General features: G+C 37.1%; 1 protein-coding gene across 3 annotated transcripts in view; it reads right to left on the bottom strand.

The window, feature by feature from the left end:
• The window catches only part of LOC150104019 (uncharacterized), a 116,065-nt gene that overhangs the window by 34,185 nt on the left and 66,379 nt on the right, over nt 1–15,501 (bottom strand). For all 3 annotated transcript variants that reach the window (XM_090396982.1, XM_090396980.1, XM_090396981.1), the window contains exon 5: nt 422–496. In XM_090396982.1, the coding sequence (XP_090253108.1) occupies nt 426–496 (71 nt within the window). In that variant the 3' untranslated portion in view covers nt 422–425. The remainder of the gene's footprint in view (nt 1–421; nt 497–15,501) is intronic.

Raw genomic sequence — 15,501 nt, 5'->3', positions numbered from 1 at the left:
CACTAGACAGCACACTCGAACGAACTACTACTTCAGTCATCTACCTGCGACATTAGTACTAGTACTTAAGTACCGCTTGGTGCTGGTAGATGGCTGAAGAAGCATGTCTATTTAATATTTATTTTTATAGGATTTTATGTAAAGTATCAAATGCACAGTGTTCCTTGTGAATCTGGAAAGCATCTTACAATTCTAAATACCGCAGTATAGTTCAGTGATCCGAGGGCTTCATTGAAATTATTTTTTATTTAATCACATTTTAATGTTAAGTAGTTATTTTTTCAAAATGGCCGGCAGGCCATGGCAAAGTGCTCTGCAGGCTACAGGTGGCCTGCAGGCCATGCATTGAAGACCCCTGATTTAGTATTATAAAATTAAAATTAATAAAATAATATAATGGCATATAATAAAATTTTCTTACAACATCACTCCAGTTGACTGATCCCAAAAATGGATGCACTTTTAACAGCATATAATTTGTCCTTAATGTTGGTTCCTTAAAAAAAATAAAATAAATAAAAATTAAAATAAAAAAAATGAAAATGAAAAAATGAAATGAAATGAAAAAAAATCAAATAGTTAAATAGAGTTACGTGTTATTTAATTTCAGCATATTGCAGTAGGATGAATGTATCTCAGATCACAATTGAAAATGGGACCAATGCACCTAAGGGGCAGTGGAATGCCCCATTTACTAATTTCAGAAGCATGAGCAAACAGGAGAAAGAGTTTTTGGCATTGATTCATATGTAATCTCTTTCTCTCTTTAATATGTATATTAAAGAGAGAGAGAGAAATATATATATTTAATATGTATATTTCTCTCTTTCACAAAAAATTATATGTATTAGAGTAAGTCTTTCTAATATTTAATCTCTCACTATCTCAGAGAGAGAGAGAGAGAGAGTGGAAATTGAAGAGGAATAAAACTGATGTTGGCAGAAGAACAGCAACAAGTAAGAGCAAAATTTTGTAGCAGGTTTATGAGAGGCAGAGCATTTGAATTATGTGGTATAAGAGAGTAGCCAACAAGAGAAAATTTAAATAATGATTACTTGTATTGTTCAATGAGACCAAAGTAAGTAATCATTATGCGAGATTTTACATACGGAGAGATATAAACAAAGGGAGAAAGGACAAGTGAGAAAAAGGAAATAGATTTATGGAGCTACTACAAAATAATTAACTAAAACTGTATATAATGGACAGGCATTTGAGTTTGAGAATGCTAGATCTGTTATGAACATTGGAGGATTTGCCATAACCAATGTGGCCCACCATGTTCCCTTTGGGTTCACTTTCCATTAAAACTAATTGATCACTCTAATCAAATAGTTTTAATGGAAAGTGGCTAAGCATACTAAGTAATTTAAGTATGGATAGATATAGAACTACAGAAAGCTGATTAGACTAATTTCAAAAGTGGCTTGGAGAAATAACATTGGATCATAAACTGTAAGAGAGAAGATGAGAATAGTGCATGAAAAATGGTCAAAGTGTGTTTGAAGGAATATTGTATTGCATTCCCTGCGTTAGGAGGTAAATCACGTAAGAGTTAAATGGTAACATTATTTGGCAAGTGCTGCTTTTAAAAGTACAGACTAGAAGAGTGGATGAATGTAGCACAAAAAGGAAAGCAAAATCTGATTAGAGGAAATTATCCAAGCAGGCTAAAGGGAATACCAGAGGAAACTTTTGCTAAGCCATTAAAGTCCTTTTATATTTATTTTTAATTCTTCGCATTACAGTACCTTAACACTAGGCAGGAACTAGCACACATCAACCACATATTGTTGATCCATTCTTTACAAATATATGTCAAAGCCTAATGAACACCTTCCCTAGGTATTTTGTTCATTATTTGCTCATGCATCTATCTTCCATGCGACCAATGTTCCTAGAAAGGCTCAGAGGAAAAGCATTTTGATGTCTTGGTCACTAAGACCTAACAGCTGTGAATCTTTATAGGACTTTACACACCACACCTCTATTTGAATAGTTATAGCAACAAAAAAAAAGTCAGTAGCAAGTCATATCCTTCTAAATTACGTCTTTTAATACCCGGAATTGAAGCATAATAATCTACCTTATCTTCATTTGCCTGATCAAGGTCTCATTTCAATCAAGAGACATGAATATCCAGGATGACAACACTATCATCTCTTGATGTCAAAAGATCAGGATTTCTTATGCTTACCTCAGTCTTGATATTTGGCTCCTTTCTGACTAACCATACTTTCTGTTCTAGATGCAGTGCAATGGCACATATTACATCATGTCTTTTAACTCTAATGTTGGTGTTCTAAAAACATTGAGATATATGTGTTACAGTCTCTTTCTCAACTCACATCTAGTCCTACATGTATTATAGTATCTATATTATGCCTAACATGGGCTATAAGAGCCTTGGTAAAAAGGGCATTTTTCCTAGCCCTAACCAGATCTATATACTCCCATCCAGGCAACATTCTTGTTCCTTCACAGACCCAAAGATGATGAGATGGAACCCTCTCTGAGCCATTGAAGAGCTTCCCATTGACTGCAAGATATAGAAGTTTTTCCAATCTCTTCCTTACAAGAGAGAAAGAAACAATATGGACTCCATTATCAAAGGTCCAGCATAGTGTTTTAGCGTGACTGGAAAATTCGGCGTAAACATTTTCGGCATAGGAAAATTTGCCGCAACATTTTTGCTGTAAACATTTTCGCTGTAAGATATTTTGCATTAATTTTTGTAAATAATCAATGGATGATAAAGGGATTCTCAATTCATTAAAAAAGCCAAATTTTATGAAGGTGAATGTCAGTGATACAAAACATAATGAAATCATTTAAAAATTGTGCAAATTAAAAGAGGTGATGCATAAATAATTAACTTTTTCCTGCAGATCATCAGTTCAATAAATCCACCAGTAACATCGCTCGTTGGAAAAAATGCTAATGCTGTGAAGGCATATAATTTTTGTATTGAATTCAGCATCTATTTGATAGTGTGACTTCAAAGCAATGGCAACAATTTTGCAATATAGATTTTGCACCATTTGAAATAAACAACCTGTTATAGTTGTTGACGTAAATATGTTAGAAAAATAAGTGTTGATAGTTGCTTTCTCGAAGTCAATCATTAATGTTTCGGGATCTAATGATGAACTTAAGCCCTTTAAGGCACTGAATAATATCTGCTGTAAGTTAATTCTGATTTGCCAGGAAGCAAATCAAAAAGCCGCCATGGAATCCTTAGGGGTCTCATGCCAGTCGCAAGCATGGATAAAGGAGGAGGGTCGGTCAGATAAGTGTCGATGCTCTGACCGTAAAGTAAAAAAACGATTGTCATCTGATTCATATACGATCAATGGCTACAACATGCTGGCTCAGACATCACCTGGATCAACAAGGTCCATGATACCAATCAAGCGATCAGGGGTGGGATCAAAAAGTGGGATACCAAAAGGAAACAGAAACTGAAACTAACAGAACTATTATCAGTAGAAACATGGAATGTATGGACACTTTGGATGGTAAGAAAACTAGAATTACTTCGCGAGGAAATGAAGAGATATCAGTGTGATATAGTACGACTGACAGAGTTGCGATGGACATCAGCAGGAAAGATAAACAGATGTGAAGTCATATAGTCATGGCATGACACCAAGCATGAAGCAGGAGTTGGTTTCCTTCTTAACAAAAAAAAGCTAGAAAGGCACACTCTCAGGCTACAAACCAGTCGATGAATAAATCATAGCAGCAAGATTTCAAGCAAAACCATTTAATATATATCATAGTCCAGATATATGCACCCATATCTGACAGCACAAATGAGGATATTGACTTATTTTACAAAGGTTTGACAGAGACAATAGAAACAATATCAAAACAAGATGTACTAATTATTGAAGGAGATTAAAATGCCAAAGTCAGAATATATAATGATGGTTGGGAAAGTGTCATGGGAAAATATGATTTCGGAGAAAGAAATGAACGAGGTGAAAAACTGTTAGAATTTGCTGAGGACCACGATATGATGATCTGTAACACAAGATTCCCGCAAAAGGAATGTGGAAAATGTACGTGCCAATCAAATGATAAGAAAACCAAGAAACATGATTGATATCATTATGATTAAAAGAAGATGAATAACATCAATACGGTATTGTCGAACTTTTCAAGGAGCGGATATAGACTCAGATCATAGTTTAGTGATTGCGAACATCAAGTTGAAATTAAAAAAGAAAATATAAATCCTATCATCAGAAATGAAGAGAGCAAGAACAAGTGAAGCAGAAATAGGAAGAAGGTGCCGAACAGTGTTAGAGGAGAAACTTAAAAGTGTGGACAAAGAAAAAAATTCGAATCTAAGAGTGAAAGGAGTAATGAAGGCGATAAAAGATGCAGTTGAAGAAACAGTACCAGAAGAAAAGAAGATAAAAAAGAAATGGATTAGACAAGAAACATTGAAGTTAGTACAGGAGAAAAGAATGTTGAAGATACGAAGGAATACATCAGAACAAATAGAGGAGCAATATAGAAGAAAATGTAATGAAGTGAAAAAAGCATTCAGCCAGATAACATAAAATTGTTAGAAGTCCAATGCAATAATACAGAATAGTAATATGGAGAGCATAAAACTAGGGAGGTGTACAAAATAATTAGAACCATTAATAGAAGGTGGCAACCAAAACAGAATACAGTTAAAGATGAAAAAGGCAAAGTATTGATGAATAAAGATAAACTTGAACAGCGATGGACAAGATACTATAGTGAGTTATATGGAAAAAGCTAGATTTAGATAGCATTGGGAAACTGACTGAAGAATTAAAGCAGATATCACCACTAGGTAATGAGTATGGAATCGCTCGATTGGTATCGTGGAACTTTGTTGATCCAGGCAACGTCCAAGCCAGTGGTGCACTCAGGATTTAATCTTGGGAAGGGGGTGGGCTGAGTTGAGTAGACGATTTGAGAATACACACTATGCATTACATATGAGCTATGACTGAGCATCTGCAGTGATCACTAATACACGATACCCATGATCTCCTCTGGCTCAACTCGAACAAACAAAGTAGCCCCCCCCCCCCCAAGCACTACTTCGTTCGCCTTGGCTCACAGTGGCCAGGATTCCAGAGAGCTATAGGGTTTCCCACCTTATGTGACTGCTAATTCATAATTAGTATAGAAACAGAAGACACGACACAACATAAATTAAAAAAAAAAAAAGAATTTTAATTAGGAAAAGATTTTTGGAAATTTTTCTAATGTTTTTTTCTTTTTCTTTTTTTTTGCGGGGGGGGGAGAGACTAGGGCCCTTGTCCCCCCTCCCTCGGTGCACCAATGGTCCGAGCTGGCATGTTGTAGCTGTTGATGATCGTATATACATCAGATAACAATCAGTTTTTTCTTTACGGTCAGAGCATCGACACTCATTCATCTGACCGACCCTCCTCTTTTATCCAGGCTTGTGACTGGCATGAGACCCCTAAGGATTCCATGGCAGCTTTTAGCTTTGCTTCCTGGCAAATCAGAATTAAAGGGCCTTAAAGGGCTTACATTCATCATTATATCCGGAAACAATAACGGTTGACTTCGAGAAAGCAACTATTAATGCTTTTTTTTTAACATATTTACAACAACTACAACAGGTTGTTTATTTCATATGGAACAAAATCTATATTGCATAATTGTTGCCATTGGTTTGAAGTTATGCTATCAAACATATGCTGAATTCAACATGAAAATTAAATGTTTCACAGCATTAGCATTTTTTCCAATGAGCGATGTTACTGATGGATTTGTTGAATTGATGATCCACAGCAAAAAGTTAATTATTTATGCAGCATCTCTTTTAATTTGGATAATTTTTAAATGATTTCATTATGTTATGTATCACAGACATTCACCTTAATAAAAATTGGCCTTTTAATTGAGGAGGGCGCTAGTGAGCCAAGTGCTGTGGACATACCTAAGAAGAGCTCCTGATTCAGATAAGTTATTCTAGGAATAATTAATTATATATGCGTAATTGTTTGAGTAAGAGCGGCTGTAAACGTTGTGTGCTACCTGTATTATTAGTGTGGGGGATTTTTCTTACCTAAACTTAATTACAAAATCATTATTAGACCTAATAACCTGCAGGGAAAAAAAAAAAAAAAAAAATGGCGGCGGCATTGTCATTCCATGATTTTAATTTAGATTTCAGTCGTTTCGTTAAGTGTGAGGTCTGTTATATGTATTCCTTCAATTACATAAATGATTTGTGGATGTTTAGTGTGGATGGAAGAAGGGTGTGTGTGCGAAGTGTGACCTGAATGAGGAACTGATGAATGCAAATATGAAATTGATGACAGAAAGTGTTAGTAACGATTGTGTCGCGAGTGCACGTTTGAAAGAGAGACGAAAAAATGTTAAAAAATCAAAAATGTTATTAGAAAAAGAAAAAGAGCGATTTGAAAACCATAACGAATGTTAAAAGGGACAAAAGTGAGGTGAGAGTGGCGGAGATAAACGAAATTGAGAGAACAAATGAAAGTAGAAATGGCGTGACACAGAAATCGCAAGTAAAAAAAATCGAAAGAATAAATGATAACAAAAAAAGAATGAATGATGGCGAAAGTTGGACGCATGTTGGACTGAAAGTACTGAAACAAAGAAAGATGAATGAGAGTAAAAGTGAGAAGAATGATAGCGAAAGTTGGACGCATGTTAGTCCGAAAGTACGGAAACAAAGAAAGATAAATGAGAGTGAAAGTGAGAAGAATGATAGTGAAAGTTGGATGTATGTTGGACCGAAAGTATGGAAACAAAGAAGGATGAATGAGAGGGAAAGTGAGAAGGGGGGTCGAGAGTTAGAAAGATTTAATGATAGAGAGGATGTGTTGCGAGATTCGGAAAGTGAATTGGATTGGATGAGGCAAGAAATGAAATGGATGCAGAATGAAATTAAGAGAATTCAGGTCAAAACTATTAAAATAAATCATGATGGCATGAAAGAGTTAACGAAAGATGAGCAAGTGGCATTGTATGGCGACTCCATTATTAAAGGTGTGCTAGAGGATAAAATGCACAAGGTATGTTTTCCAGGCGGTAAAATGAGTAGAGTGCTTGAGGCATTGGATATGAGAGGCAGGAGCGAGCAAAAGAGTTAATTGTATTAATTACTACAAATGATTTGAGAGAGAACAAAGAGCATGTCAGAATGAATGTCAGGAGGCTGCTTGGAAAGAATAAAGAGAATAGTGTGACAGGAAGGATAGTCAGTGTGTTGCCTAGGTATGATTGTGGTGAAATGAGGCGGAGAGCAAGGATTATGAATGATATTCTGGCTAAAATGTGTGAGGAGATGGGAGTACAGTTTGTTAATGTGTGGAACGAGTTTGAGGGATGAAGTGAGCTGTATGGGAGTGATGGACTGCATTTGAGTGGTTATGGTGTGAGTCACTTGAAGAGACTGCTGCTGGAAGGTAGAGAAGTGAATAGAGAGAATGAATCAGATCGAGAGGGGAGTGATGTGGAAGAGCAGGAGAGTAAGACAGGAGAGATTGAAGAAGTGGAAATAAATGTGGAAGTGAGTGGTATGAGTATGGAAAATGAGAGAATAGGTGTGCAAGAGGAGCAGGGAAACGGGGAGGCTCAGGGTGGACAGGGGTACACGGCATGAGAAAGGTGGATGCTCCAAGAGGAGGTGAGAGCATGTCTAGGCAGGAAAGAAATGGGATGACCAGGGATCAAGAGGAAACCGATGAAATTGAAAAGGGTTCTAAAATGAAGAAGCAGAAAGGGAACTGGCCCCAGTCCAGCATGGAGAGATCATATCGGGTGAGTGGTATCAGTGGAACTAGCTGTAGATCCAGAAATGAGCTGTCGTGTTTGTATACCAATGCTACAAGTATAAGAAACAAGGCGGATGAAATGGTTGCACTAATTGTGTCTGTTCACCCAAAGATTGTCGGAATAAGTGAGACATGGTTAGATGAGGACGACATCCTGACAGGAATAGAGATGGAAGGGTACGATTTGTTTCGTGAGGATAGAAGAGGTAGAAAGGGAGGGGGAGTGCTATTGATGATAGAGAAAGAGTTATGTCCATACAAGGTAGAGATGCAAGAGGGAAATAGGGCCAGTGGTTGTGAGGCAGTATGGTGTGAGATAGAGGTGAATAGAATCAAATACTTGGTGGGATGTTGTTATACACCTGGTAATGTGGATGGTGGTGATAGTGAAATGTATAGTCAAATGAGCCAAGCAAATAAGAAAAGGGTGATCATTATGGGTGATTTTAATTATGGCAATATAGACTGGAATAAAGAGATAGCAAATGGAAGTAAATAAAACGAGTTTCTTGAGTTTTTGAGGGATAACTACCTCAGACAGTATGTAACAGAGGGCACACGAGGATTAAGTGTCTTGGATTTGGTCATCTCATCAGAGGATGTAATTATAAATGAGGTGTCAAATCATCTACCAATTGGTGAAAGTGACCATGAGGTGATTACCTGGGTGGTTGCTAGCAGTGCAAGGACCCCTGTGAAAAAAGGGTATATGTGGAACTACAAGGGGGGGGGGTGATTATGAAGAGCTCAGGAGACAGCTTGCGGGTGAAGCATGGAATGAGGAGTTAGCTGGAAAAGATATCAATGCAGCTTGGGGGATTTTCAAAAACTATCTAGTAGATGCATTGTCTAAATGTATTCCAAGGGTGAGAAGGTTAAATAAGGTAGGTGTGAGATGGATGAATAAACAGATTAAGCATGCGATACAGAGAAAAAGGGCATTGTGGAGGCAGCATAAGAGAAGTGGAAGTAACCAATTTCATGAGGTCTACAAAGACCAGGCAAGGAGGGTGACTTGGTTGGTGAGAGTAGCTAAAGAGAGGTATGAACAGCAGTTAGCTAATGAAGCCAAAAAGAATCCTAGGGAGTTCTTTCGATATGTAGCCAGCAAAAGAAAGGATGATCATTGAATGATGACATTGATTGAGAAAAAAGTATAAAGACAGTTTCAGAATGTGTGGTTGAGATACTAATGAGCAGTTCATAAAGATCTTTCAATCTTGTGAATGTGACTTCATGGAGAGATTGAGAGCAGTTGATGATGGGGAAGAGAGACTGACTGTAAGTGAGCAAGAGGTGTTTGGGCAGTTGAGTAAACTAGATGTAAATAAGGCTGTGGGACTTGATAATATATCACCTTGTATTCTGAAGGAATGTGCTAGAGAGTTGACACCTGCCTTCACATATTTTTTAATACGAGTATTGCACTTGGTCAAGTTCCTAAAGATTGGAAGGAGGGCAAGATTGTGCCACTTCATAAAGGAGGTGATCGAACTCAAGCATCAAACTATAGGCCTATCTCTGTGTCAGGTGTTGTGGTTAAGTTCTTGGAGAAGCTTGTGAGAACTAGGATCCAGAGTTGGGTTGACAACAATGGTATAATCTTTGATGGACAGCATGGATTTGCTAAAGGGAGATGATGTTTTAGTAATCTACTTACTTATTACAATAAAGTGACTGCTTCCTTGGACAGAGGAGAAGCATACGCAGTAATATACTTGGATTTCGCAAAGGCTTTTGATAGAGTACCTCATGATAAGTTGACAGTCAAACTAGAGCAGATGGGGTTGGATATTAGATTAGTGCATTGGATTGGAGACTGGCTATCTGATAGGTATCAACAAGTTGTGTATGGGGGTGCAATATCCAGGAAAAGGAAAGTCACTAGTGGAGTGCCTCAGGGGTCTGTTTTAGGGCCATTACTATTTAACTTGTATATTAATGATATTGGCGAAGATTTGGATGGAGATATTCAGTTGTTTGCAGATGATGCAAAGTTGAGACGAACCATAAAGAGTAGTGAAGATGTTGTGGCCTTGCAAGAAGACTTGAATAAACTGAGTGATTGGACAAGCAAATGGGGATGTGAGTTCAATGTTGCAAAATGTAAGGTTTTAAAATTTGGAAAACAAAGATGGGATGCAGAATTTATGCTTGATGAGAATATATTGTTGGAAGTAGAGGAAATAAGAGATCTGGGAGTGATAGTGGATAAGGATCTAAAATTTAGGGGACACATCGCCAAAATTGTGAAGACAACACAAAGACCTCTGGGAATGATGCAGAGGACACTGACATGTAGAAGTAGGGAGATTCTTGTTCCATTGTATAAGGCTTTGATTAGGCCACACATGGACTATTGTGCCCAGATTTGGTCACCGGGTTTTCAGAAGGATGAAGAAATGTTGGAAAGGGTCCAAAGGCCACTGACTAAGGTAGTTTCTGACCTCTGGAATGTCGAGTATGAGGAAAGATCGAGAAGATGTAATTTGCAGAGTCTGGTGGAGAGAAGGAAGAGGGGAGATATGATAGAGACCTACAAGTTGGTAAGGGGTTGTTATAAGATCAATGGTGGAGAAGTTCTACAAAGAATAGCGGGAGATCAGGGGAGAACCAGAGGTTATCCCTGGAAACTGTATAAAGAGGGTGTGAGTAGGGGAGTGAGAGGCAGGTTTTTTTCGTGCAGAGTTGTGAATGATTGGAATGGCTTGCCTGAGAGTGTGGTGTCTGCAAGGAGTTTGAGTGTGTTTAAGACACGGTATGATGAGATGTGTGTGTGTGATAAAAGGACTTCCCAGACGAGTCTTTGACTCCATGAGGTCTTGGGAAATAATAATAATAATAATGCAAAATGTCTTACGGTGAAAATGTTTTATGGTGAAAATGTCTTATGGCGTAAATGTTTACAGCAAATTTTCATGGATTCAAAGGAGGTTCTAAAGGCAACTATGATGAAAGGTGAAGATGAATGTTGGCATTTATTAAACTTAGATATTTTAAGCAAGGAACCATCCATCTCACTGCAAGAATTCCTAATCCACCAAATTCAATGGCCACATGAAGATATACAATGGAAACATCATGTGGTAGTTTCAGCCAAGATCTAACTGCTTGATGTACTTGTTTATCTAGTCTATTCAGGACAGTCAAAGTTGGTTTTCCTAGTACTAAAGAACAGAATACTCGAGATAAAACAAAATGATTTAATAATGCAATGCATTGCTGTGGCTTTCAATGGAACTTTATGAAGATTATTCAGAAATATTGAAGACTCAACCAAGGTCATCATCCAGCAGCCAAAAACATTAATCCCAAGTCAATTGGCCATTTGTCCAAAATACCTGTAGGTGATTGGAAACATGTAATCCTGGACTTTAATTTTCCTGTAATGACCTGTGGTATTAGGGTGATGGTAAACGACTTGTCTTCATTAATAGCAAGACCTATGAGAGATCTTGCTATTAATGAATTGCAAGATACTGGGAAGCATGATCTAACAACTCCTGAAGACCCATCTTGATTTCTGTAACAAGTATCAAATCATAAGCAAATAGCATTGCATTTATTTCGCATCTGTTCAAATTAAAACCAGTATATTGTGACATACTTGAAAGATAGCCATATATAACAATATTAAAGATAAATAATGATAAAGGGATCTCCTTGTCTAAAGCTATATATAGAAGGAATAGACAATATTTTTTCTCCAATACTAATTGTAATGGATGACTTACTATATAACTCAGAAATATAATCTTTATAAAGTCCAGGACAATCAATCCTTGAAAGTGTTTCAAGAATAGCAGTATGGGAGACACTGTTCAAAAGCTTTCTGTAAATCCAGTGAAGGCAATCTTAAGTGGAATTTACAATCAATGAGCTTCAGAAATTAAGGCAGTTCACACACACACAATGATGTTTTTGGTACATCCATCAGCAGAAGTGAAGGCTCTTTGCTTAACATCATGAGGAAATATCTTTTGCAAATGCTTTACCAATATTTTTAAGGAACAGTCTAAGAAAAATAATAGCTACAGTAATAGGTCTGTATTGAGATGGATGATAGCATTTGAGTTTTTAGGGATGAAAATGGTCCTTGACTTTTTAAGCAACGGAGGAACATGATATTAATAAACAAGAGAAGATTCAACGTCTTGTAGGATCTTGAGAGGAATATTCTTCAACTCAATTGCAGTAAAAATCATCAGGATCAGGAGAAGAAGAATTTTCCAAAAAAGTAGTTTTGATTTCTGATTGATCAATCATCTAATAAAGACAATCTGAATGCAACTGAAAACGATCAAGTGAAGCAGAGAATACTAGCCTCAAAAATGCTGCAAAATCTGAAAACTGATTGGAAGATGGTTGAATAACTGCTCCTTCCCCATATTAATCTTGCCAATGTACCTCTATTTCACCTATACATATCTGCATATGAGTGTATTCTCTTTTCCTTCTTTTATGAGAGGATACCTCAATGTTCTCCGCTGGATTAACCCATTAACTATTTGATTGCCGGAAAATGCCATTGTTAACAAAAGACTTGCTTAACATAATTATTTACAAGGGGAACAACAAAATTTTGATTAAACAAAGCCTCAGAAATAATATTCTTAATTAATCGATGGTAATAAGACTCCAATGGAGGTTCTTATACAGACTGAAGTAAATAAGATTCTGAAGCAGAAGTTTTATTTAATGAATATGTATTTATAGGGTGCATAAATTCCTGATCATTACTAAATTGATAAATAAAATCATCTAACATTGTCTTACCTAATAATCTGTGTGATTTAATTGCAATGAAGGAATTAACGTTTCCCAAATCTTGGAAAATTTAACACAACCACATTTTTTTAGATTAGGCTAGGTTTTAAATCTGCTGCTGATTCAAAAAAAAAGTTTTTTTTTTTTTCTGCAGTGAAGCAAGCAAATTTATTTTTTCCTATCTGATTTGGTGCAAGGTATCCAAAGCATGGCGAGCAAGGCTTGACTGACCACCATAAGGTAGAACAGATGAAAGAGCTATATTGATGTTTTGCTCACCAGCAATTAATAGGTAAACCTCTCTTGAAGGAAGAATTCACTCTTCTTCTTCTGGGCCCATCTAGCTTTGTCCCGTCTTATAGAGATTAGAGCATTAGTCTTTGCAAGATGTTTAGATGATTAATGAACACCCAGACCTCAAGCAGAGGAGAAAGAACATGGACTACAGGAAAACAGAAATGGACCTTGGTCACAATTAGAAGATCCATCAGGTAGAGTTGATGATAAGGCTAATGATGGTGTTTCTTGCAGTACTATCTTAAGAGAGGAAAGTTCCTTTATAATACTTGTTTCCAATGTAGTTGAGCAAGAAACCTATCAGGGATACTAACCCTGATAGGAGGAAATAGTGTATACCAATTGCTGGCCAAAGCCAGACAGCCCACCCCATGAGAAGGGTGGTGCTATGCACTTGTCAAACCTTGAGGATGGTATGGGGTGAATTGAAAACAGATGACAGAATGGTGACAGCAACAGGAGAATTAAAAATTTGATTACCGAGAGTAGTCATTTTGATGGGGTATATCATCTAGGAGGAAATAATACAATGATTAATGTGAATGGAATAGATGAAGAGTAGAGATAGATGAACTGAAGGATATTGCAAAATAATGTAAATACAAATTGGGTTAGAAAAGATATCTGCAAGAGAATATATAAGAAAACTGGCAAATCCTATGATCAAGGTTGTTTAAGTGAGCAAGTGCAAGATGCCAGGGGAGTGGCAACACTCTATGGATTCTGTTGGCTAGACTTGCTGTTCAGTGGTAGGGATAAGAAGTAATGTTTCCCAAATCTTGGGAAGTTTAACACAACCACATTTTTTAAAATTAGGCTAGGTTTTAAATCTGTCACGGACTTGAAAAGAAAGTTTCTTTTTTCCTTCAGCGAAGCATATTTATTTTTTTCCATCTGATTTGGTGTAAGGTATCCAAAGCATGACTAACAAGGTCTGACTGAGCATAGCTGGGCTTTATTATTAATACTTATGTTCATCAAGGCTGATGTTAGCAGATCTCCCAGTTTGACCATAATATAAATTGTAAGCACCTGGAATAGAGTGATCCATAGGAGAGCAGATAAACATAGCTAGCTTCAAGTGAAATTGAAAGCAGTGCAGAGATTATATTTCTTTTAGAGTTCTGGCTATTTTTTCAACATGCCCCAGATAGAGGGGATAGTAATAGATGGAATTAATCTTTTTAGAATTGTAGCCATTAGATAGGAAAGTCTGCAAATAAAGGAGAGTTCAGCTGTGAAGGAAGCCTTGCTGGAATAGAGGCTCATGACAAATTTCACAGACAATCACAAAAGTTTTAATAACACCATATTGTTTTGTGAGAGAGAGATAGGAATGATTGTGTATCTACCTGTGTGGGTAGGTAAACTGAGAAAGAAAGGTGCCATTGAGAAAACATGCAATTAGGGTATCTAGAAAAGGCAGGCTATTGTTTTCTTTTTCGGTAGTGAACTGGATTCGGGGGTGTTGGCTGTTAGGGCAGAGGAGGAAAGAGTGTAACGTATCAAAGCCATGCAGCTATATAGAGAATACATCATTGATTTATCTTAACCAGAGAGAAGGTTTGAGAAAGACAGTATTCAAGAGCATGTTTTTCAAAATGCTCCATACAAAAACTGGTTAAAAAAGGAAAAAGCCCATTGCTTTACCCACTCTTTATTATTATTATTATTACATGACACATCCGAGGAGTCCAATGCTTCATTGAAGGAGGGAACCTACTTTATAGCTCTCTATCTCCACCAACTACAGCAAATCACATTATCTACATCGACATCATCTACTGTCCAATACCACCACCACCACCACTAGTATTTTCACAGACAATCACAATCACAGGCACATCCATGCCCAAGGTAGGATTCGAAACTGCAGGCCTTTTGGCTGGTGAGCGGATACATTAACCATTTGGCCAATCAGACTGAGTGGTCAGTGTATCCCCTTCTGTGGGAAGAAGTCATTTTGCTGCATAATACACCTGAATGTAATCATGTTCTGGTTACACATTAGGAGAGTTAGGGTAAACAACATGTTATTTGGCAAAGTTTTGATTATGCCCATTTTTTGAGAAGGAAGAATCTTTATTATTATTATTATGATTCATGCCTCCATGGAGTCAAAAGACTCATTGTGGGAGGTCTTTCCTACAAAATACAAAGTCTATCATGCCACTCCTTGAATTCATTGACTGTTTGTGCTCTTACCACTCTATCAGGTAATGCATTCAATGGTTCAACCACCCTCCATTCAAAGAAATCACTCCTCACCCTCTTGTTCACAGTTTCCATTCGTAACTTCCCTTGCCATCGCTCCTTCCTGTTGTTCCACCAAGCAAAACAACTCCCCAGTGTCAACTCTGTAACTACCTCTCAACAGTTTAAAATTCTCAATCACATCACATCTCCTTCTTCCTCTCTCTACCAAATTCTGCAGTCCACATTCCCTCAGCCGATCCTCATAACTAACATTGTACAGTCCTGAAACCATCTTTGTTATCTGCCTCTGTATCCTTTCCACAGTTAATTTATCCCCTTAAAATCCTGCAGATGAAATTTGAGAACAATAGTCTAAGTGTGGTCTGATCAGGGTCTTATACAATGGAATGATAAT

The sequence above is a fragment of the Typopeltis vanoorti genome, chromosome 8, assembly GCF_054136105.1.
Source record: "Typopeltis vanoorti isolate ZY-2024b chromosome 8, IOZ_Tvanoo_1.0, whole genome shotgun sequence".
In the NCBI taxonomy this organism is placed as follows: Eukaryota; Metazoa; Arthropoda; class Arachnida; order Uropygi; family Thelyphonidae; genus Typopeltis; species Typopeltis vanoorti.
Note: the sequence above shows the minus strand (reverse complement) of the source record. Positions and strands in the feature narration are given on the sequence as shown.